The 24,107-nt window shown below is 33.7% G+C and overlaps 1 protein-coding gene, 1 long non-coding RNA gene and 1 pseudogene across 7 annotated transcripts; 2 read left to right on the top strand and 1 right to left on the bottom strand.

The window, feature by feature from the left end:
* The first annotated feature begins 7,835 nt into the window (after positions 1-7,835).
* On the top strand, positions 7,836-8,195 carry LOC141620754 (signal recognition particle 9 kDa protein-like; annotated as a pseudogene).
* Positions 8,196-13,452: 5,257 nt separating this feature from the next.
* LOC141618239 (uncharacterized) lies at positions 13,453-18,997 on the top strand. Of its 6 annotated transcripts, none has more exons than XR_012531343.1 (6): positions 13,453-13,779; positions 14,502-14,574; positions 15,615-15,672; positions 15,891-16,014; positions 16,094-17,020; positions 18,052-18,997. It is a non-coding gene; the product is annotated as an uncharacterized LOC141618239 (long non-coding RNA). The 6 variants fall into 6 exon arrangements; XR_012531342.1 differs by having other exon boundaries at positions 16,094-17,843; XR_012531338.1 differs by adding an exon at positions 14,233-14,284 and having other exon boundaries at positions 13,454-13,779; positions 16,094-18,997.
* A 648-nt stretch (positions 18,998-19,645) lies between these two features.
* On the bottom strand, positions 19,646-22,863 carry LOC141620753 (L-ascorbate peroxidase 3-like). The gene is made up of 8 exons (XM_074437544.1): positions 22,813-22,863; positions 22,644-22,719; positions 22,281-22,414; positions 21,487-21,535; positions 21,312-21,394; positions 21,155-21,234; positions 20,950-21,052; positions 19,646-20,860 (listed from the first exon to the last, which is right to left on the bottom strand). Exons 1-8 carry the CDS (start codon positions 22,861-22,863, stop codon positions 20,756-20,758), a joined length of 681 nt encoding a protein of 226 aa, XP_074293645.1. The 3' UTR covers positions 19,646-20,755.
* Positions 22,864-24,107: the final 1,244 nt, after the last annotated feature.

Raw genomic sequence — 24,107 nt, 5'->3', positions numbered from 1 at the left:
ACAACGGGTCTGGGCCGCACCCAAACGGAGAAGAAATAGTCCACAACGTAGGCCCAAGAGGGTTCCACTCTAAAACCAATTGGCGATAGAGGGAGTAGCCCCTTGCCTTATAAGGTGGTAATTCTTCTCCTCTTTTATCAATGTGGGACAACCCTCACATGTGGAACTTTGGATTTCTTCATGATAGATGAACCAACTTAAGGTTTTGGTTGAGTTGGTTCATCTATCAGATGGAGTTAACTTTTTTATTATTATTATTATTATTATTATTATTCAAGCGATTATAAAGAGTAAGTTTTTGAAACTACATAAAGAACAAATTTTATCACATCACGATCATAAGCAGCCGTATAGATAAAATAGTAGGTCTTTTTATCTACGTGGATTCATGGAGATCTGTATGTCAGCAAGACTAACAAATTCTATCATGAAGTGAATTTTGGTCCATATTTCTTGTACCTCTTTAATTGAATAGATTTGTATGCTATTTGAAGACATATATTAGACAAATGAGAACAAAGCTAAAACAAATAATAAAGACGGAGAGAGTAACTGTAGGAGTAATAATGGGTAAGTGTAAATTATTTGATCTCATAAAAAGGAACAAATTTAAAACATCAATCGTCTATCTTACCTTCACGGCGACAAAAATTTATGTGATAAATGGATGACAAATTTAAATTCAGAGTTAGCTAATGTCTCTTCTCTAGAATATTTACTCAATACTAAGACGTGAAGTAGTATATAGCATCTTAATAAAACGTATAAATAGTAGCATGAATCAGTTGATCACTTAAAATGCTTCTAATGATTATATTTGTATACAAAGTTTTGTAGCTCTAATCGATCAAACTCAAGCACCCTTCCAGATTTTGGACAAATTTTCGAATGTAAGAAGTAAGAGGTTGCATGACTCTGTCAATTTATTTCTGTAAGAGAAGCATATAACACATATAATTGTAATTGTTGTTTGGTAGTAATAATGGCATATGATAGTAACTAATTAAATAATTGTAAAAACACAAAAACGATGTGGGTTACTGAACACTTGCCTTTTCCATTACAATTATTTGGAGATCATACCTGAAATTTTGAACCAAATTACACTATTAGTATTAGCTAAGAAACAATATGATATATCGTAATAAGCAAACTTATTATTAGCATAATAAAATTAATATACACATCCATATGATAAACAAAAGAGTTTATCAAGCATGCAAGAAAAGGAAAAAACAAAAAAGCTAACAGAGAAATAAGATGGGAGGAGGGAGTCGTTGTTTATGACTTTGATTTAATCCCTTTTATATAGGAGTATAAAATAATGCTAGGTATGTGTTTGAATTGTATGCTAACTCTTATTATTATTATTATTATTATTATTATTATTATTATTATAGTATTTTTATTTTTATTTGATAGCCATCTACCCACCTATCACCGTGGAAGTCCATCCATATACAAACACAATTTTTCTATGCTATTTATTTACCATTGGTCGAAAGTCTTTTAGAGAAGTTGGATTCTCTATAAACGCTCAAAAAAAGATTCCTTTATTAATATAGATAGATAGATACTAGACTTAATGCCCGTGCGATGCACGGGCCTATTTGTAGTATTCTATCTTTTATAATATAATAATTGTAAAATGTTAAAATTTTATTATTTAAAACTCTCTTGAAAAAACAAATTTGAAACGTTCCCATAATAAATTCATGCTCCCTTCTGCTTAGTGAAAATAATGTTTTTTTTCTCTAAACTTTTCTATTTAATGATTTCAACAAACAGTCCATATAGATTATACGACCGGTTGTAATACAACTGATGACATAGTTTCTAAGCTTAATAAAAAAGTTTCGAGCTAAATTTTAATGTAATGTTTATGAGCTCCTTTACGTATATATACATTAAGCTCAAAAACTTATTGTGCTAGCTCAACAATGATACAATATTAGCGCGGTTATATTTGAATATTTACTTAAAAAATTAAAATGTAATTTAGAATTTTTAAATGCTTAGAAAAAGTACTCATAAGCTTTATTGATATAATTGTACAATAATATTGTACATCTGAATGTATAATACTTTCCGTTCAACAAATAACAATGAATTAATTTTAAGTACAAATAGCAACGGACCGGTTGAAGTAGAATTATTGTCTATAACAATATTGATTGTAATGACAATTGTGTAATTTGGACTCGGCTAGCTTTATCGAGCTTTCTCCTAACCCTTCCTCCTCAAATTGTATCTTGACATTGGCATCATTCTCGTTTACTATAATGTTCATACTAAAAAAGAATTGTCTCTAGCAAGAATTAACTTATTAGAGTTACTTTGGTCGTTCACAAACTGAGATGACTATTGCATCTAGAAAAATAAACAAATTTAAATAAATCATGATGTAGCTTCGTCTAGAAAAAAAAAGTATATGCCAATTTTTTTAACTAATGTGACGCTAAACATTAACAACGTTCTCGATTAAGACGAAGGAAAAACCTTGTCTTTCTTGGTACTTGCGAAGTTCGTTTAACCACACAAAAACTTTGAAGAAACGATCTCTCACTAAGTTATACGGTCTCTCACTAAGAAGAAACGGTCTCTCACTAAGTTATTGAGAGACCACTTTATCGTACCTTTTTATATATGTTTCGTATTCCTTTTGTTAATGATTGTGGCTTAAAATGTCTATTTCATTTGATACATAATTAATAAGTTTATATGTTAGAGAAGTCCTTTAATCCCACCAAATCCTATGACATTTTGCATACTAAACTTGAAATTGCCCGAAATCTAATATAAATTTTATGAAACATTCTCGTTTATCATATAGAGATGAAGTATACGAAATAAAGAACCAAAAATATAAAGAAATAATGGGAATTATGGTCCTATAAGTCTTCGTATTACTGATTACATAAATGACTCGTTGAAAGATCAATAACAAAAAAAAAATGATTTCAATACTTTTCAATTCTCATATACTTCCTAATTATGCATTTTATTTGGTTACTATAAGATCAAAATGTATACTCCAGATTTCATAAAATTTGAAACCAATAATTTGTTGGACCAATATTATCTCAAGAATTGTTCACCTCCAATCCTATACTCTTAATAATTGCATAGGATAGATACACATACACATCATATACCCTTAATCTTAGATGGGAGTACTTATTCTGATTTATCTTTTATTTGTGCATAAACTTAATACATGAATTATCTTCCATGCATGAGATCTACTTTCATCGCCATCTTATCTTATTACTTGAAAGAAAACTTATTCCATAGAATAACCATCATCAATACTACCCTAAAATAAAATACGTCGCACAATTATTTTTTACCTTTAAATAAAATACGTCTCACAATGAATAAAAAGTAAACAAATGATTGAGACGGAGGGAGTATATGCTAAACATGTTCATGCGATATATGGGGTAGTTTCTAATTAATCAAGTAGTTCATACATCTCAATCTATTTACGTTTGATTAAAAATACGGGGAAGTGGTAAATGACCCCCTCAACTTTACTTGATAGTGAAATCAACTCCCTTAAGTTTATTTTGGTGTAATTTACCCCCTTAACTTTGCATTTAAATGAAATCAAAGCCCAATTTATATCAAGGCTAAAATCTCGCCGGAAAATCGATATATCACCAATATCTCATTGCAATTCACCGTCAACACAAATTTTTCGCCGGAGAAAAAAATTGAAATTCGATACATTCCATGTACATACATACACTCCTACGTACACATTATATATTTGCACGTATATTACAGAGTGTTACTGCTTTTTTGCACCATAATTAAACTACGTTTCATGTTGCTATGGTCTTTCACTCTACTTTTCTACTATCGTAAAGTTCCATGTCTACATATTATGTTCAAGCTATATCCTCTTTTGAAATTATTACCGGAGTGTCTAAGTGTCTTACTTTTGCATTTGAATTAATATTACGTACTCGTATATGTAATTTTCCTATTGACTTGGTAGTTGACAGGCTATATTAAACAATCGATTAATCAATAACATGTTTATGAGTGAAAATTCAATAATTTTTTGTTATGTATTTCATTCATTACAAAACAGTGATGGCGTCTTATAGTAATTTACCAATTCAACAGTAGAAAACTCCAATATATTGAATTTCCGGCGAGATTTTCGCCGGAGAAAAAAGTAGGGTTTAATTTCACTTAAGAGCAAAGTTAAGGGGGGTAAATTACTACAAAGTAAACTTAAGGGGGTTAATTCACTATCAAGCAAAGTTAAGGGGGTCATCTAGTACTTTTCCGATTAAAAATATCTCACGTAAAAGATATATCAATACTCGATAGAGGAATAGGTAAACAAATAGCTCAAATTTACACATATCCTAATAGAATCAAAATACATAATGCTACTTCAACTTCAGCGCATGCTTGTTTAACTCTGTATTGATAGTATTCAGTATTCTAATTGTAAGTCTCATCATCTATCTACCTTATCTACCTTATATTAGAATCAATTTGAACATGGATGAACAATATTAAAAAATCGAACATACGTACAAAAGGATAATAAAGGTAAAAAATAAAGAAAAGTCTTACAAATAATCAAGTGAAAAAACGAAAATTGGTTTACCTTTTACGGAAATAATACCTGTCTTTTTAACCTTTGTTATTCTAGATCCCCCATGATTATAACTGTGGAACAGAAAAACATGCATTAGTATCATAATAACTGTACAAAAGCTACAAAATTATTACGAAAAATAAATTGTGCATCATGTATTATTTATAATGGGGCATGTAATCGATAAATTGTTCACAATCAAGTAATCAACATAGCAAGGAAGTTAAAGACATTGAAGTTTCAAGCAATTAAATGTAAGCAGTAAGCTGCAAAAAAAAAAAACGTAAGCTGTAAAAAGACTTATCTCTCCGAAGTCTTATACCTTTATATGTATACATATATGAACCACTATAAAGTTGTTTGTAGCATACTAAAACTTTTGTTTTTATTATTATTTAATTATATGGAAATTGGTCTAATCTTCTGATTATAATAATCTATCTTTTAGTTTTATTCGAATATATTTATATTATTTTTTGTATGAGAAATTGTATAATATTATTTTTTGTTTTAGGTAGCTCACAAATGTTGGAGACTCTGTAATCGCTCGAAAAAAGCTTTTATTATTATTATTATTATTATTATTATTATTATTATTATTATTATTATTATTACTAGATTTAATGCCCGTGCAATGCACGAGCCTATATGTAATTTTCTATAGAGTGTGCTTCTGTATAATTGACACCTCGATATATTAACACACAAGTATTTTTCTTTTCCGAATCGACCTGATGTCTCAAGCGTAGCTCTAACAGTATGGGATGAACATGCGGATATAAGTGTTCGATCCGTAATTCAGTAAATCGGGAGTTAGGTTCAAAATATAGGACCCCAAAAGTGTCAAATTCCCGAGGAGTTTATTGTTAGTCCGTCATAATGCAATCTGCTCATATATCTAACTAAGGCATGCAGATGGTTAAAACCAAATCATCGTTGGTTTCATGTTTCAACCAAAAATAGGTACACCGGCCCGACCAGTCTAGTCTCATGTTCGGGATGTGCCTGGGTTGCAACCACCTAGCCCCGTTCGGCCTGTCCTGACCCGGCCTACTGAACAGGCCTTGAAGTATTAAAAATCATATGGTATCTCCTTTATTTGGATCATTAACCATCTTTAAATTTGAGTTTGTGGACATCATGCTCCTTAATTTCGCTTCGTTGGCCATATAGTAACCAAGTTATAGCGTTTTTACAATTATCTTTTTTCTATTTTAAATAACAAAACCTCATAGAGGAATGTGTGTAAATTTTAAATTGTAAAAATTGTTAGATTTTATTTAATTTTTTTTTTTGCCGGAGACCTATTCTTGATAAAAGAAAAAAGTTCGTTGAATAATGAAATTCTCTCTCCAGGTTTATATTTTTTTTTTGTTGTAAACAGGGTGTTCACCATTAACAAAATATATAAATAAATAGTAAACCTAGCCATTATCATAATCATAATTAACTATAAACCGAAGGTAAAATAAAAAGAAAGCAAGGTGAAGAGTGTGTATAAAATAAAAGTAGTATAACCAATGAGTTAAAAACAACGAAAAACTTTACGATTAATCCTATCATATAACATGGAAAATAAATTCAATTTTATGTCTGATGTATAAACTAATTTTATTTGTGATCATAATCTTAGTTGTATGAAGTCTAGTAGAACTCTTATTTTCTTCTCCTTGTTTTAGTAGACAAAAACGCTTCCGAATGCTTAGCAAGCATCAATTTTAATATCATCATATATTTTTATCCCATTTTAACTCATTTAATTAAGTGCGCATTAATTAATTTGAGTCTTTTAAAAAAGTGGAGACTTTAGCACCATCAGAAAATCATTATCAAAAGTTCGACTCTTTATATAAGGAATTTTTTTCCAAAATGGAGCTTTTTCACAAAATAATTAACAAAATAGGTTCACTTTCAAATTTATTACCGAAAATGGGTCCACGTCATCACCGAAGCTAGGCTCGTATTCAAGTCGCTCACCCGGTCAGCGACCATACCCAAGGTGCCACTTTACGCCAATCCAAACCTCAGTATGGTACTTTAAACAAAGTCGCTGGGTGAGTGAGCGTTTTGAGTTGTAGTCGTCCTCCCCCTAGGCGATTTCAGAAGTCCAGTAGCAGGCTTAATTTGCACAAATATACCCCCTCTCAGGATAAAGTCGCTGTGGGAGTGGGCGGTTATAGCTCAAGTCGCCAGCCCCCCAAGCGACTTGCATCTGCGTCCTCTCCAACTTCAGCATCAGTGTTCTTCACGAATCCTTTCTCCATTTCTACAATCCATTCTTCTAGTTTCCCTCCATTTGTCAGGTAAAAAATCATCATCATCATCATGAAGAACAATATAGCACAAATCAACACCAAATACTTGTTTGATATTGATTAGAGACCAATAACTTGACATTTAATCAAATTAATTGACTGATTTGGGGTGGTTTTTGGAGGAAAAATCGGTAAGAGGAGTTAGAGTTTTGCTTTGGTATTTTTTTTTTTTTTTTTTTTTTTTGGGAATGAAGGACTGGGAATTGGGAAAGAAGAGGGGTTTTGTGGAATATAGCGTGGAAGCAAGTCGCTGACCGCCACAACGACTTTACCCATTGCCCAGCTTCGGCCAATCCGATCCTACGTGGACCCATTTTCGGTAATAAAGTTAAAAGTTAACCTATTTTGTTAATTATTTTGTGAAAAAAACCTATTTTAGAAAACAATTCCTTTATAAGAGTTCGAAAACAATATGTTTTCATCATGAGAAACTTTTGGTTGTTTTAATAATCGCTCGAAAAAGTCAATAGAGATTAGTAAAACTCCGTCAGGATATTTTCTTACAAACACAAGTAGTTTGCATTTGTTGGATTTTGGGGGTTGAAAGTCGTTCGTAAAAGCTGTATTTGTAAACAATTCTACTTCGATGCATGGTTTGGAAATAGAAGATAATGTGCTTACTTGAGCATAATATGTAAATTTGAAAATAACCCTTACCTCCTTTGCGTAATTTGATGGAAAAAAAATCCAAAACAAAACAAATGAGACCTAAATTATTATATTCATGAAAAAGGCACGACAAATCCCAACTTTTAAAGCAAACTATCTAATGTTATCATAGTAAGTGCTCTGTAATAAATAACCAAAGTCCTAACTCATCTCCTGACACAAATACATACACAACACATACACAACTCCTCTTTGTCTCTTCATCTCACTCAAGAACTCCTTAAAAAACCATGTTGTACATTACATCTTCGAATGAATTTCTCGAACGCTCAGTCCAATTATTCGCACCAATGTTGAATCTAACCGTTATTCGATGAAATACAGAAATTGTGATGGTAATTTGGTTCTTAAAGTTACTGATAACAAAAAGTGCCTTAAGTTTAAGAACGATCAAGCTCAAGATGCGAAGAAGATGGAGAAGCTGAACAATATATTCTTTGCGTAAAAGAATGTATTATGTCGAGGCCCTGAAGTCGATATATATAGCTGAAGTAACTGGGAAGGAACAGGTGATAGAGGCACAACCATCCAAGAAAGGAAGAGATAATTACAATATTATAATTGCTATAACTAAAAGATACACAAAATAATATTCTATATATGCTACGTAATATATGCCATATATTCTCCACACCTTGTACTTCAGAGTACTCAAGTTGACATGATCGATGCCAATAATCCCACGATGCTTAATTCTTGAAACAAAAAGAAAAGGAAATAATTAGAAAACATACGTTTACGCAAAGAAAACTATACAATGCAATGTAAGAAAAATAATGTAAGATCGCAAGTAAAAAGTATAAAGGTAACATAACTAAATTGATGAAGATATTAATATCTAAGTTACTCTTGATGAGAAATTATGTATCTTAACTCAAGTCCACAACCCCAAATCTTCAACCCATTTGTTTAGCTTTGTCTAAAACTTTTTGTGCGACTAATAATGTACATCCAAATAAAAAAAGAGAATAAAATCATTAGCAAACATCAGAACTCCTATAGATTATACACATAAGGCTAGCCTACATACAATGTATATATGAGAGGGCATGTAGTCAAAAGCAAAGACTTGATCACCTGTAAGAATAAAAGTTCATTGAGTGTAAGTTTTGATAAGCCACTACACTTCTATTAATAGCAAATCTCTAAGTATACCGTAATATCCTCTTGACATTAATTTATAACGAAATCAAACGACAAATAATAGGAGGAGCTTGCTCCATCAATTGTAAGTGAAATTTTAACCAGTACCTACTAAATTATCATGGGATGGGAAACCCTATTTGATAAAATAATAAGGAATGACATAAAAACCGTAGATGTAATAAATTTATAATTTTAAAGCATAACAACAAAAAGATGTTAAATTTGTCAAATGAACTATTAAACCTTTATAATTTCGTATACGGTTCATATTTCTACTATGAATTTTCTCTTTCGTTAATTAAATTTATTATACGTATGAAAACAACTACAATAATGACATTAGGCATACCGGTTACTCCTAGACATGTGGTCACCCACTTACCATCAATAACGTGTCATTGATGTTGCAATTTTTCAACTCCTATCTTCCTGATTTCCTGAAAAATCATAAAAAGTACAATACAAAAGTTAGATCTCATTAAACGTGACAAACAACGATTACTTCGTAAAAGATTTAGACACATTCACAAAAATTAATTTCTGGGAATGGGGAATTGAAAGCTAGCTAATGGCAGACATTCATTCATAGAAGGATTTATATACTAATTATTTGGTAACCCTATTTCTAATCAATGTAGCTACGTAGGAGTAGAATTTTAATCGCGCTACACTTTCTATACGGTTGATTTAGGACTATAATGTTATGAAATATTATCTTCATCTTTTATTATTATCTCTAAAATATGGTAATTAAAAAAATATTTTGATAGTATCGAAAATTTGGACTCTCTGTAATCGCTCGAAAAAAGCTTCCTTTATTAATATAGATAGATAGATAGATAGATAGATAGATAGATAGATAGATTATTATTATTATTATTATTATTATTATTATTATTATTATTATTATTATTATTATTATTATTATTATTATTATTATTATTATTATTATTATTATTATTATTATTATATACTAGTATTTAAGAACTCTCTCATCTTTATTTTAGGGAGATTATTTTTAGATAGTTAATATCTCATTATTGAGACAAGAACCCTAGATTATTTTCCTCTCTTATTAATTTCTCCTTAATTAAAGTTATAATCTTTCTTAATATTAGTTAATCTCCTCTTTAGTTTAGTCAAGATCTACAATTTCTCATTAGTTTACATTTAGTATTGGGTTTTAATTTGAAGGGAGAAGAGATTCATCCTTATTATTTCAATCCAAGTTTGCTCTTTTATTCATTGTTGGTACAATTCTCATTCTAATTACTCTTTATTTCATTTATTTACATTTTTGCTCTTGTTTAGTTTACTTGCTTTTAGTTACATGTTTATTGTTGATTAAAATTGCTTGTCTTATCATTATGTTTACTCTTGTTATTCACTTGTTAAAGTTTCCATCTTTTGCTTCTATTTTCATTAGCACGTGTGAGTAGTGTATTGCTAGGGGGAGAGGGGGGGTCTTGTGTAGTTAATATGGGTGGACTATTGGCTTGAACAAACAAGTATTACATGGGTAATTTCTCTTCTAATTGTCATGCATAGAAGGTGTTTGTGGAAATGTCTCAATGCGAACTTGAGTCGATTCCATTATCTTATAACTTGTTGGGTGAGATCTTGACTTGTAACTAGATAGTACATGACGATTAGTGGGTTATGGGTAGTTAAAGCGAGAGCTTAATTGTAGTGTAAGCTATGGGGACAGACACAAATTGAACAATCCCTGAAACAGGCAAAGAGCAATGTTCAGGGAATGCAGTAGACTTGAGGAATTTTGTAAAAATAGTAAATGGACTTGAAAAATTATGAAACTTGGTGACAATTTAGTTAAAATGGTAAACTTAAACTGTGCCAAATGTCAGAATTTTACACGCATTCTAAGTATTTTTAGTAAATAGAAAACCAGACTGAAACAGGCTAGTTCTCAGACAGTTCCCTCAGTATGACTCTTGTGACTATTTATGTGATATTTTCTGACTTAAAAGGGGATATAATTATCAAATTTACTCTCAAGCAAGCACAAAGACTAAACTTAATAATTTAGGGAGATTAAGACTGAATTGTTCAAGCAAGCACAGAATCAATTCAAGCTCAATCAGACAATGCACTTAAAACAGTTCAAGCAAGCACATACCTGTTCTAAGTAACACCACAAATCCTTAATCAATACCTAAGCAAGCACAAGGTATTATCAAGTCTGACTTATAACTAAGACTCAACAAAGTTAGAAGATTTGCAAATTTTTGAGAGAAATCTCAAGGTTTTTCATTAATCAAAGTCTGAGTAAAACAGACTGAGGAATGGTCCTTATATAGGCCTTCCTGTGAAGTTTTCAGTACATGAGATACCCTAGACAACTCCATCTAAGGGCCGGGATTAAACTAAGGAAACAAACAAGAACATTAGGACTATATTACAACGGTTACAAAAGAAAATTAAGGCAAACTGAATAGAACAAAAGAGCTGCAGACTGATGGTGACAGGTTGTCTTCTTGACTGTTGTACCCTCTTGTCTGGTTGTTGATGGTCAAAATGGCCCTGGTCCAGGCATATTTTGTGGCTCAAGTCTTTATCTATGAATGCTGAAATAAGCCAATGCTTTCTTTGTTGAGAGTTTTCACCTGTTTGGCCAAAAATGGCAAACTTGCTTTATCTGAATTACCCCTCCTGCAACTTGCTTCAGTTTTGATTTTTCTGTGGAATTCTTTAGGATTGGTCCCTGGCTCCTTAGGATTGATTTAATATTAGTTGAAAAGAGAGTCAGCAGGCCAGGGTGGCTGCTGGTGGCTAGCCTAGGTCTTTATCTGGTGGCTTGATGAGACCGGGACCGTAGTTGAGGTTGCTCGAGTCTTTTTCTTTGGTTTGATCTCGGATCGCATTGGCAAGACAAGGGTGTGCTTTGCTGGTGCCTGATCAGTCTCCAAAAGGTTGTTGGTCTGGTTAACAGCTCCTGCTGCATTAATCATGCTTAGCCTCGAGTTAATCTCACATCGAGAGGTGAGGATGTGCCTTTGAAATTGCGCTAATGACTTGTTTATCTATGCCACTACTTGGTCTACACAAGTGAACTCGACCGCCCTAGTCTCCTTAATTAGCATCTTAATCACTTTGTCATTCATCTAGTTTAATTACTTGTCTTAGTTGTAGTCTTACCTATTAGCTTATAATTCACTCAAGCATTTGCAAGAACTAAACTAGAGAACAAAAGATCAATTTAAGAGCCATAATCCCGTCCTTTGGGTTCGACCCTCACATCTACAACGATCACTCGTTATACTTGCGAGGTTACAAATATAAAATTCACAACAATACTATGTAGATTATAAAGCGGTTTTATGTTAATATTGTCTATCTACTACATGGATCCCACAAATATTGACCTACTAAAGTTGAAAGATAGTTATAAAAAATATACTTTTTAGTATTTTTGTGTAACTGTTTTACCCATGAATTTGTGATAAACATACAACATACATAAAAAAAAAAAAGTAAAACACAATGACAAACATACTCTCATAGATGTGACAAAATTTTTGTACATTCTCAAGCATTTCACTTTTTTTTTTTTTTAATTTTAAAACAAAATTCGAAAATGTAATTATAAGATTCAAAAACTACACAACCAGTTCTGCTACATCTGATGTATAATCAAATTAAAGGGTAGCAGTGATCTTTCGAAAGATCGAAGGGTCACACGTAGAACTCGAAAAATACGAGGATAATGTAGATAAACCCATAAAAGGAATATTTTGATATGTCGGGATAAAGATGGGTCATTACAATTCGAAACAATATTGGAGTTGAGTCGAGCAGCCATATGAACTTTGGTGTATTAGAAAACAATCGTTTTTTAAATACCTTAAGAAAGATTTTTTGGGAATGATTAGAAAAAGGTTTCAAACAATGTTCCCGTAGTGAATGGTAGATCAAAAATAGGTTTCAAACAATGTTCCCGTAGTCAAGCATCAAATTTCAATAAATTCTTCATTAAGTTCAACTCCGTATAAATTATGACAATTACAATTACTAATATAAATATTATTTATAATGCAATTTTAAAGATCACCCGTGCGGACATGGTTTCAAAAGCTAGTTTTTATATAATCATTTATCTTATCAGCTCATAATTTTCATCTACCTTATCAGTTAGTTTTTCAGTTTTCAGCTACCTTTTCAGTTAAGTTTACCAAAGAGATCCTTAGTACAAAAATTAAGCCATGACTTAAAATAACATACTTCGTATATATTAAAAAATCCTAACACGGATACTACCCTTCCTCATCCAGTGTTTTCGCATCATATTATTTCACCAACCTATCAATCGTTGAATCACGGCTTGCTCTAGCATGAGGCAACTATGAATGGCATCACATAACCTGAGAAATGAGAATCGACATAATAGCTGCCGAAAATAAACCTGAGAATCGAATATAATCTTTTAGTTATACCAACATAAGGGTATAGGATGTATTGTGGACAATAGGTCACAGGTTCAAATCCCCCTTCCCGTTTATTGTAATGCGACTATGTGCTTCTTTCGTTAGACTAAAAAAAATATAAGGGTATAGGAATATAGGATAGAATATAATAGTATAATATTTTTTTTTGGAAAGTTCCGCTCCTCTTTTTAAAAAAAAAAAAAAATTAAGGAAAGTTGGGGTTTTAACATACTAGTATATATCTAAGACCCTTCTAAATGTGAGAACTTTGGAAATACTCTCTATGAGGAACAGTAGAGCAGTGTTATCCGTGCTTAACATGTGAGACACAGTCCTGCTACAGTGCTCTTCTCCACCTTCTACTGCCTTTCCCTTTTTCTTCATTTCTTCAGCACTCTGCTGCTCCTCCTTCTCTCTTCGTTTCTTCATCACTCATTTATTATCCTTATCTCATCCTAATACTCTAAATCGATGGTCGTATTTTTGATGATGAAGATTGCTCGCCTTCATGATTCCCCAAGTATTCTATAATCAATCATTCAATCTGGGTACTGAAGAATTGAGGATGTGGATCTGGAATTTTTTTGTATGTTTACTCGACTCTTTTTTTCATGGGTTTCTTTGTTGGACAATATTATGGTTCTCAATTTTTCATTCTTCTCATTTCGATCATGGGTTTCTTTGTTGGACAATATTATGGTTCTCAATTTTTCATTCTTCTCATTTCGATTATCGCTTTATTTACTCTTTGTTTTCTGGATTTTTCCTTATTTCAATTAACAAATGAAGTTGAAGTCTTTGTCTAATTTAAAAATTTGTTTCTAGGTTTTAATTATTGCTTGCTAAATTGAACTGGGTCCCTTCACTATTTTTTCCTGGTATCGGTTTTCTTCCGTTGATTTGTGTGATTTTAAATTGTAATGGTGGGTGGATTTACTTCTTTTTTCGATTCATCGTATTCTGTCAAATCAGTTCCGATTTACTTCTTTTTTCGCTTCACCGTATTCTGTTAAATCAGTTCACAACACCGTGTTTGTAGCCTCCGTCATTTGCGACACAATAGCAGCCATGCCTGTTTCAATTTCATTTGGGTGTGTTTCTTTTTCCTACTTTCACATTCATTTATTCAACCATGTATTCATGTCGTACCCCATTTGTTTGGTCCGAAGATTGCAGCATCATGTTTACGACCTTCAAATGCTTCCTCCACCGTGAAAATCATTATTGAAATCTACCTTCACCAAATATGACCGATTGCGTCTTTAATATTTCAGCAGATCTAACCGACTGCGGCTTTACTATTTGCAGATCAGAAATGTTATATCTAAGGGTGTGTTTTGGTAACCATTGTCATATCTCACTTCTCAAACTTCGTGACAAGGTATGATCATCTTTTGCTTTTGTCTTTGATAGAAGTTTGTTCATGTACATCGCTCTATCTGCAATATGATCATGAATAGTTCCCCTTCTGTTCACATTTTGTTTTTAGTCCAATAATTACTCTTTGTTCACATTTTGTTTTTAGTCCAATAATTACTCTTTGTTAGTGATTATTATTTCTAATCATAACATTCTTGGTGGTTATTGTCTTGATTTTAAGCCACAGTAATCTTTAATGTCGTTGATGTACATATGTGGTTAGGTTTGATTTGGGTTCATTTTTCTGAGTTTATTTACTCTTAATATTGTATGGGTGATTGGGTGTAAAAGTTTTAGTTTTAGCTTAAGCACATAGCTGAGCTTTATCGAAACAAATACACAACTGAGAATTTACGACTCATTTCTCTGTCATTTTTCATCTAGAACAAGGTATAGTTGGATCATTTCATAGCTTTGCAAGCTTGGATTTTTGTATCCGGACTCTTAGGTGTTGGAGAATTGCAGTTAAAATAAAAGATCATTTGCAGGGAATTGCACGCTTATCAATCATATTGTACATCCGGTTTTGATGGTCGTATAATTGGGCTTAGATGCTATTTTATTTTAAAAGTTGTCATCCTGCCATCCTATGGTCATATACTTTTCCATGTTAGCTACATAGTCTTTTCAATTTGTCTTTCTTTAGAGTTATGTGGCAGCAAATTATTAATATTAATGTATGGGCTGTAAATCTTGACAATCCATGCACACTTCACATGTTAATGATCGTCTACCCCTTATTGCTCTGTTGAGGCCAATTATAAAACCAAGTAAAACAGGGGTGAAAGACCTAATGTTCATCGCTAGACATGTGTGTTACTTCTATATTCAGCTGATACTTTGATATTTAAATTTAGAGATACTTTCAGTGGTCTGTTGCCTCTGTTTACTTTGGCCAGACGAGTTATAGTTCAGTATATAGTTCATTGTTTTACTTGAGTTAGTCTGTCCGTTTTACAATCTTTGTTGTTCAATTTATTGAGGTTGAGTGGTCTTTGCTAGGTTTATGCTAATCTTTGGAAGAGGGAGATGCAACAGGCGGATGGTTCACATTATTCTGGTAATGACCCTTTTTCAATTTACTATCTTCTTAATTCTTAAATCATCTATCATGCTGTTTTATTTCCTTTTTTTTCCCGATTATAACAAACCTGAAGGTTCATGACAGTTTTAGCTTTATTGCGGGTATATGTCTTCCCTTCGTTTCTTCATCACTCATTTCTTATCCTTATCCCATCCTAATACTCTAAATCGATGGTCGTATTTTTGATGATGAAGATTGCTCGCCTTCATGATTCCCCAAGTATTCTATAATCAAACATTCAATCTGGGTACTGAAGAAATGAGGATGTGGATCTGGAATTTTTTCGTGAATGATTAATTATAACTCGCTCAAGCCCAGGTATTGATTTTATTTTCTAATTTCCTCTTTTAATTTACTGATTTGTTGTGGTTTGATTTCCTTCTTTGCCCATTAATAGAAAACTTGCTTGTGAAAACTTGATGATGATGGTCGGGCAAAGTTTGTTCCTGGTGTGGTAATACCTCCTGGTCGCTTCATTGTAGCCTGCTTCTTCTTTACAAGGCCAAAAAATGGAGGTTAGTGTTGGGTTGGTCATTTAATCTCCCGTTTGTGTTTTGATTTTCGTCTTTACCGATTAATAAAACCTTAAGAAAGTTGCTTGTGAAATCATATGCTTTTCAATTCCGAGAATTGGAAAGTACTGAATTAATAGTATTGATCTTAATCGTAATGGATTTGATCCCTTTTGCAAGGGAGACATGACTTGGCTGTAAGCTCACTACAAAAAGATAACATGGAGGTGATGGCCATGTATCAATTCAGATAAATAAGGACTGCCATGAATTTCTTAGTCGAGTTTGGTAATTGCTGGTATTGCTTTTCATTCTGAATTTTTGCAACAATTAATCATTTGTAATTTCTGAATTGGATAATTTCTTACTCGAGTTTTGGTGATTTCTGGAATTACTTTTCGTGATTAACTTCATCTTTTGAGATTTAGGTTTTTAATTTCTTCTTTTCAACTTATAATTTCTAAAATCTACGCTGTACAGTGAAATTAACAATTTAGAGTTTCTGATTTGAATCGTTACTTACTTGAGGTTTGACAATTCTTTGGATTACTTTTCATTATAATTTTTTTTAAATAGAACCTGAAGTCACCAAATTGCTATTTAAGAAAGACAAGGCAAGCTAACAACCAACTACTAATGAGTCTCAATAAACGTTTACTAAACAACAAAATAGGTAACAAAAATGGAAATTTAGAACATGTGGCGTTCAGCTTATCGCCATTTTTGGTTTCACCTTGGAATTCTACCAAATAAGCCGGTTGCAGCTATCGTTAGATGAAGATGAGGATTCACGAGCTTGACGCCTTTGCTCCGTAAGCATTTCTTCGTACTGATCCTCAATGTGGCTTTCATATATCGTAATTATGTCAATCCTTTCCTGCTCACCTGGTTGAGGGGCTACAACCTGCCCTCCACCAGCACAGAGATCGAAGATCACATTCAAGGTCAATATTGTCTCTAGCCTTTTAAAAAAGGTTACCACCTCTTCCTTTAGCTGGTCTAAAAGAGCTTGTTTCATCCGGACAATTCCTGTGAGGGAACAGTGAAGGTTGACCATAGATAATAATTGATGAAACAAAATCAATAATTTAAGCACAGATTATATTTATAGAAAAGGCACCAACGATACAAAAACTTAAATACCGTCTGGGACAATGTCGTCTACAACTGGCGGTGTAATTTGGCTGGTATCCTCTAATATGAGAAGCCTGAGTCTTCCTAAGTTAGGATACTCCTGGGTTATTAATTTCCAAATTGCGTCATGGGTCATTACTATGTTTAGTCGTCGAAACAGTCTTGGTGCATCTTCCACTATTGCATTGATTTTCCTCTGTATGTTATGGACTGTACGTGCGTTTCTGGACACTTTCAATAGGGTGCGTTTCCACTATTGCCTCATGCAATTTCTGTAGACCTCTACACTACTACTTCTTTTACGGGTGTCTTTTCTCATCATCAATCATCATCATCAAAAGATAAATATGGCATATCTAAATATTAATGCTTTAGTCTATGTATGGTTTTCTAAATAACTAATAATATTGTTGCATTGTGTCCGAAAAACACAATGCCTGCTTTGCCAAATTAACATCAATGGCTTTTCATCAATCACATATTCATCTGCCAACTTGCAAGGTATGATCATCTTGTTCTTACTAATTATAGGATTTTCCTTCATCGATAATAATAGTTGGTCAGTAGCGAATCAAAACAAACAGTTGGTATACGTTGGTCTCTACCCTATTTGAATAAGTTTGAGTTTTTAGGTTGGTTTAGTTACTTACTACTTGACTTAAAGACGTTGTGCCTGATCTCCCTAACCGCATTAAACATGTTTCTCTAGATTATATGCCTCTTCTGAGGAAGATCTTCAATATCATTGCGGTTCAGGCTACACCGCTGGAAACTGTCAGGCAATGCGATGGTCGTTACACATCTTGGATTACAGTCCAACCTCTATTCAACAATGCATCAAAAGAAGTATTTATTGGCCAAGCTGTGATACTTTTGCACACGCAAAGAGCGAAACGGCTAGGAAAGTCATCATGTATCTAATACCTGCATACCATCTTGAGATTGTTGATGCAAATTATGGATCACGGGATTCTAAGTTCGCTTCGTTACTATATAAACTTGAACAAGAGAGCTACCTGACAATAAGGGAACGGATAACTGGGATCCCTGATGAACCTGCATATTCCTGCCTACTTGTGGAGCAGGATGACATGGCATTTGAAAATGCAAGTGCTGACATACCAACAATTACTCCAGCACCTGTGCGAACAAGGTCGCCTAGAAGCCGACGTTTCGCAAGTCCTAGAAACGTAGTTGTATGTCAGGCAGGTCCTTATCCCGTTTTTTACAAGGTGCCAAAGCAGCAGCGAATGGGCAGCAGGCGTGCAAGGAATGCGTAAAAAAATGGTTCATGGGGCTTTGCAGGTGTGGTATTGTCTGCTAGTGGTTTCTTTCACCTTTTTGGTTTTATGAAGTGCGTCTAATGTTGTGGAACTACTGTGCTATCCTCTTACTTATAGTTGCCTGTTAGCAACAGTCAACCTTCTTTTTTGCCGGTCCCGTGGCCCTCCTGTCGAAGCTGTATTTTGATTAGCATATTAGCCTTTAGTGAAGGCAATATCTTTATTATATATTATGTAATGAATTTAGTGCAAACTGGTGTTCTTGTAGTGACTCTTTGTAGTAGTTATGTGTTTATGAAATATACTCCTGTAGGTGTGTCATGCATTTGATTTTTTAAGGTTGCTTCATATGCATCCTCACAAGGTTCACGTATGTTCATTAACTCTCACATGTTTGCTTTGCTTACCGGGTTAACAAGTTATGACTCTTGTAATGATCAGTAGTCGGACCAGGGGTAGACCAAATAGCTGAACTCATATAGAATAAGCTTACTGCTTGGTTTGCTTGTAATGTTTCTGTCGAGCACTGTAGTCGTTCTGTAGCAATCTCTACCTGAACTGAGAATTTATTTGCCTCCGTATGCAGCAAGGCAAGGACCGCATAATGCTGTGTCTATGGTATGCTAAAGTACATATCCAAGTATTAAGATTTACTATTAGCATAATGACTAATAGTAATGGCCTGTAACCTTAATATTTTGCATACTAAGACTAGACTTAAATAATTAACTGAACCGCCCTCCCGTATTACATCCAGATCAAGATGTTTTTTTGCGGTGTTACTAGCACCTTTTAGAAATCTGTAATACTTGGGTATGTAACCACCAAAACTTTGGGCTTATCAGTTTAATCATATGTTAATATTTAAGCTAAATGTTTTAAAAGAATACGGAGATGGTCCTTGAAACTCCGCGCGCAACGCGCGCGGAGAGACAACTAGTATATATAAATAACCCCAATAATCTGCGTAATCTATCTATACTTCAACATATACAACAATCATCAATCAATGACACAATAATCAATCAAGTCTTATATTGTCTACATAGTTAGCCGATCGAAGACGACAGTCATCCTCTTTTGTTTGGTAAGTTGTTCTCTTGTAGCGTATCGTTTCCAGTCAGTGAATATGTGCGCTGCACTTATGATGATAGCGCGGGCAGAGCGAGCCAAAACTTATGATTTTCTGGAGGGTCTTGATGATGACCAATTTGGTGCAATCCGTACCCAAATTCTTGGGATGGTTCCATTTCCGACTCTTAATGAAGCCAAATACATTATTGCCAACAACATGTTCAAGGAAGATGCCAAAACTGAAGACTTGGTTGATCCAATAATAACGATTGAGAATGTTGAAGATACCAAAACTGAGTTGGTCAATCCAACTATTGAGGAGGTCTTTGAGAAACTGCAATGTACGCAGGACGGTCTAACCTCAAAAGAGGCAACTCGCAGGCTCAAAATATTTGGACCCAACAGATTAGACGGCGACAAAAAGAAAAAGAAATCTTTGAAATCATTGGGTTGTTTAATAGTAATAGGGAAGAGTGGTGATGTTGGTCCCAAGTGTATGGTGCTGAGGGATTACAGATGGAAAGAGTCGAAAGCTGCCAAATTGGTACCGGGAGACATAATCAGAATTAAATGTGGAGACATTGTCCCTGCTGATGCACGTCTTCTCCAAGGCCAAGGCGATTCTATAATGGTCAACCAATATGTCCTTACTCGAGAATCTCTCCCTGTGACAAGGGGTTCTGGAGACTTGGTTTTCTGTGGTTCAACCTGCAAACAAGGTGAGGCTGAAGCTATTGTTTTGGCTACTGGTGTCCACACCTTCTTCGGAAACCCCAGCCAGTAATGTTGGTCATTTCCACTAGGTCGTTACAGCCATTGCTAGCTAGCTTTTCGTATTATGATGAATAGTTATTTATGCATGTAATTACATTATCAACAGTCTTTTGGTTCTCTTGATTTTTAGTCATATTTGCATCTTTCTAGAAAATTGAACTGATACAACCACGTTTCGTACAATTTGAATACGGAGTCAAATATTTATTAGCCACTGATTCATTAACTCTGCAGGGTTCAGGAATTCTGTATAACTGAAAACACACAGAATTTATGAGACATCTATGTATAGATACAATTCTGTCTTCCACTGCATGGTGGGTGAAACCCGAGCTCCCACATTTTCTTGTGTGACTCTGCATAATCTCTGAAGAAGGCCCTCTCATCCTGCCATTTTGACAGTAGAATAGTTAAAAACTCATTTAGACTATTCACTAATTAATTATTGTGTGAGACAGTCGATATTATTCGCTTACATTAGCATAGAGTTCAACATAGCCGCGGAACGCAGACTCTTGCAGGAGAGCCTTGTCAGTAGGAAACTTCACCAGGTTTGGGTCATCACCATCCAATAACAACCTGTTATCATGGAAAAAACGAGTCATAAATGTAAATTGAATTGGATAGCTGAGTCGGAATAACATAATTTGACTGTTGATGATGTGTGTGTATTATTATTACCTGAAGTAGGAGTTGTCAAACTTGAGAGGTTCATAAGTGAAAGGACCATCAAAACCCGATCTATCTTGATGTGCGCGACCCTAAAAATTACCAAAATGGTATACGATATTAATATTAATTCAGCGAATTCATCTCGATCAAAATATTAAAGACTTACCAGTGTATGTGCTCCTGATAGTGCTACAATGTCCTTGTCATTGAAGCCCATACGGTAGAATATGTCTCTCAGGTGTCGAGTTCCTAAAACCCGTCAACACCATTGTTAATCTGATCAATTCGTAATTTTGTTGATATAAGAAGTTCTCTTAAAAAATCGAAAGCAGGCACTGTACCTCCATTTTGGTTTGGAAGAGCTCCATTGTCTTCTTGTCGCAACGCATCCTACATAACAAAATGAGCAAATAAAGGAATCGATAATTGATTTAACGTAATACGTAGAGAGTACCACGGTTCAGGAATTCTGTATAACTGAAAACACGCAGAATTTATGAGACATCTATGTATAGATACAATTCTGTCTTCTGCTGCAAGACTGTAAACTATTGGTTGTGATCTGCTCTAACCAAAGGCTAAAGCATGACCACTTGTCTGTTGTACGAGTCTTCTTTAGCGAATTAAGAAACATTCATCTAGGTCTCTAGCCAGATCCCAGATAGCTCATAATTTAGATCCTGACGCAGCAGGAAGAAAAGGATCGTCTTGAAACAAAACCCTTTTAGTAGTACCCGTAAAAGTATCGTACCGAAGGGAACACCAGGTTCATAGCCCCACTCATTGGGGTTTCACATATAAAGAGGTGATTAATGAATAGTTTGAATGAATACCATTGCTATGAAACTGTACAGTATATATAGGAGTGTACATGGGGTTATTTATGGATAGGAGCCTATATAGCTATTACTAAATAATTACAATATGATCTTTTTTATATTTACAATGTGTATGAAATCAATTAGCCTTGATTTGAGGGGATTGCTTTGCTGTAATATTATTGCTGTTAATATCACATACCATGTCATAGCTTTCCCTACGCATATTCCGCTTAGACTTGCGAAAATATTCAGACTTATCACAGATGATTTTTTTCAACATAATCGTTGAGGTTAAATTCTTCGAAAAATCCAACCTTCATACTACACTGAATAAGTTCTAAAAGGGAACAAACTTGCTTAACTAATTTCCGCTTAATGGTTGCTCTTAATTCCAACATCAAACTCTGATTGAAGTATCTCCATCCTGAACAAGATATGTAGTTCATATCTACAAATTTGTTAAGGAGAATTCTCAAAATGAACCAAGAATATTTCAATCCACAAGTAAATCAAGAAAGGATACTCTCTGATTTTATATTGTCATGGACAACAGTACAACAATCTTTAAATCATAGCTGAACGTTTTCTTTACTAAGCACCAAGTTGGCCTCAAAATATTTAGATCAAAAAGAGGTTTAAGATACGAAAATACAAATTCTCGTACCATCTCAGCTAACATTCCATTAATGATCTCCTGATGTAGGGCCTTAAAGGATCACGCTTTGACATTTGGTTTAATGTCGCTTGAGCAACCTAACAGGGGACAGCAGGATGCAATACTTGAAAGTTAGGACCAAATAGTTGATAATTAAGCTGCCCTAACAGTGACAGAAGCATTGTACTCACCACAATTGCATCTGAATAGTTCTGATGAGCTTTATCCAATTTTGCAACCATTTTAGCGAATATATTGGAAAATACTTTCTGCTGAAAAGCCCAATTATCATTTTTCCAGGGGCTTTGTGGTATCTGCTGAAAAGCCCAATCAGCATTTTTCCAGGGGCTTGGTGGAATTTCAATTAAACCAAAACCAAGCAGAAATACTCCGGTAACAAGTACAAAGGTATTTGATCAAGCCATCGCAAAAACAAGAACACCACCATTCCTGTTTCGGACAAGAAATATTCAAAGGGGCCATCAAAAACGAGATGAAGTGATCATGTTAGATAATTACTCCAAAAATTGAATATTCCTCCAAAATTGAAATTTTTTTTTAGAAAGCGCATGTTAATCACCGCCTTCCAACGAAAAGTAGACTTCCGAAGAAATCGTATTGATGTCCCACCTCATTGTGTTTTGTGAAACAATCCTATTGAAAGCAAAAATCATTTCTTTTACGAATGTCCCTTGATTGGGTCTGTCATCCAAGACCTGAACATTAATAGTTTCAACGAGTTTTTGTCAAATTATGATAATATTACAAGCCAAAGTTTTCTAACGAAACTTAATTATCTCAAAGATTTAATTTCAAAAGATGATTTCATTAAGATTATTTTTATTTGGTGGAATGCATGGTTTCATAGAAATGATATTATCTTTAATAATGTTAATTTAAGTATCAGCAAACTTATTACTTTATATAATAATAGCACTAAGACCTAGAATGTGACTAGATTTAAGGATCTCAACAATCCCGAGATAGAAGAGTCAGCTAGAAACAACTCTAGTAAGGAAGAAATTTGGTGGGAAAAACCTAGAAACGATTTCCTAAAGCTAAATTTTGACGGATCGAGAATAAAAGGTAATAAAGCTGCTTTAGGATATTCTATAAGAGATCACAATGGTAAAGTCGTTTTTTTGTGAGCAAAAAAGTGCAGATTCAATAATATCCTTGTTTCGAAAGCTCTCGCTTTAAAAGAAGGTATTTTAGGAGCTAAATACTTAGAAATCTCAAAGTTAATTGTGGAGGGTGATAATTTATGTGTTATTAACTCAATTCGAGGTACTTGGCAAATTTCTTGGAAAATTTCTAATATTATCAAGTATGTGAAATTAGACCTTCATTTTTTTGATGAAGTGATAATTAAACATTGCTTCTGTGAAGCCAACAAGGTTGCTGACTTCATGGCTTCTATTGGACTTTCATGTCCAACTCTTTCGAGGTGGTTTGATAGCCGGTGGCTTCAACTTACCTCCCTCAT

The sequence above is a fragment of the Silene latifolia genome, chromosome X (genome assembly GCF_048544455.1).
Source record: "Silene latifolia isolate original U9 population chromosome X, ASM4854445v1, whole genome shotgun sequence".
Lineage (NCBI taxonomy): Eukaryota > Viridiplantae > Streptophyta > Magnoliopsida > Caryophyllales > Caryophyllaceae > Silene > Silene latifolia.
The sequence above is the reverse complement of the archived record's forward strand: the minus strand, read 5'-3'. Positions and strand labels throughout refer to the sequence as shown.

Bases quoted from the DNA above. Each gene is read 5' to 3' on its own strand.
- LOC141620753 (XM_074437544.1), bottom strand. From the start codon at position 22,863: ATGGTTGCAAAATTGGATAAAGCTCATCAGAACTATTCAGATGCAATT. The intron at 21,536-22,280 runs GTTGGATTTTTC...TTTGTTATGTAG, and splicing joins TTATTCAGTGTAGTATGAAG to GATGCGTTGCGACAAGAAGA. The intron at 21,395-21,486 runs GTACAGTGCCTG...GACGGGTTTTAG, and splicing joins TCTTCCAAACCAAAATGGAG to GAACTCGACACCTGAGAGAC.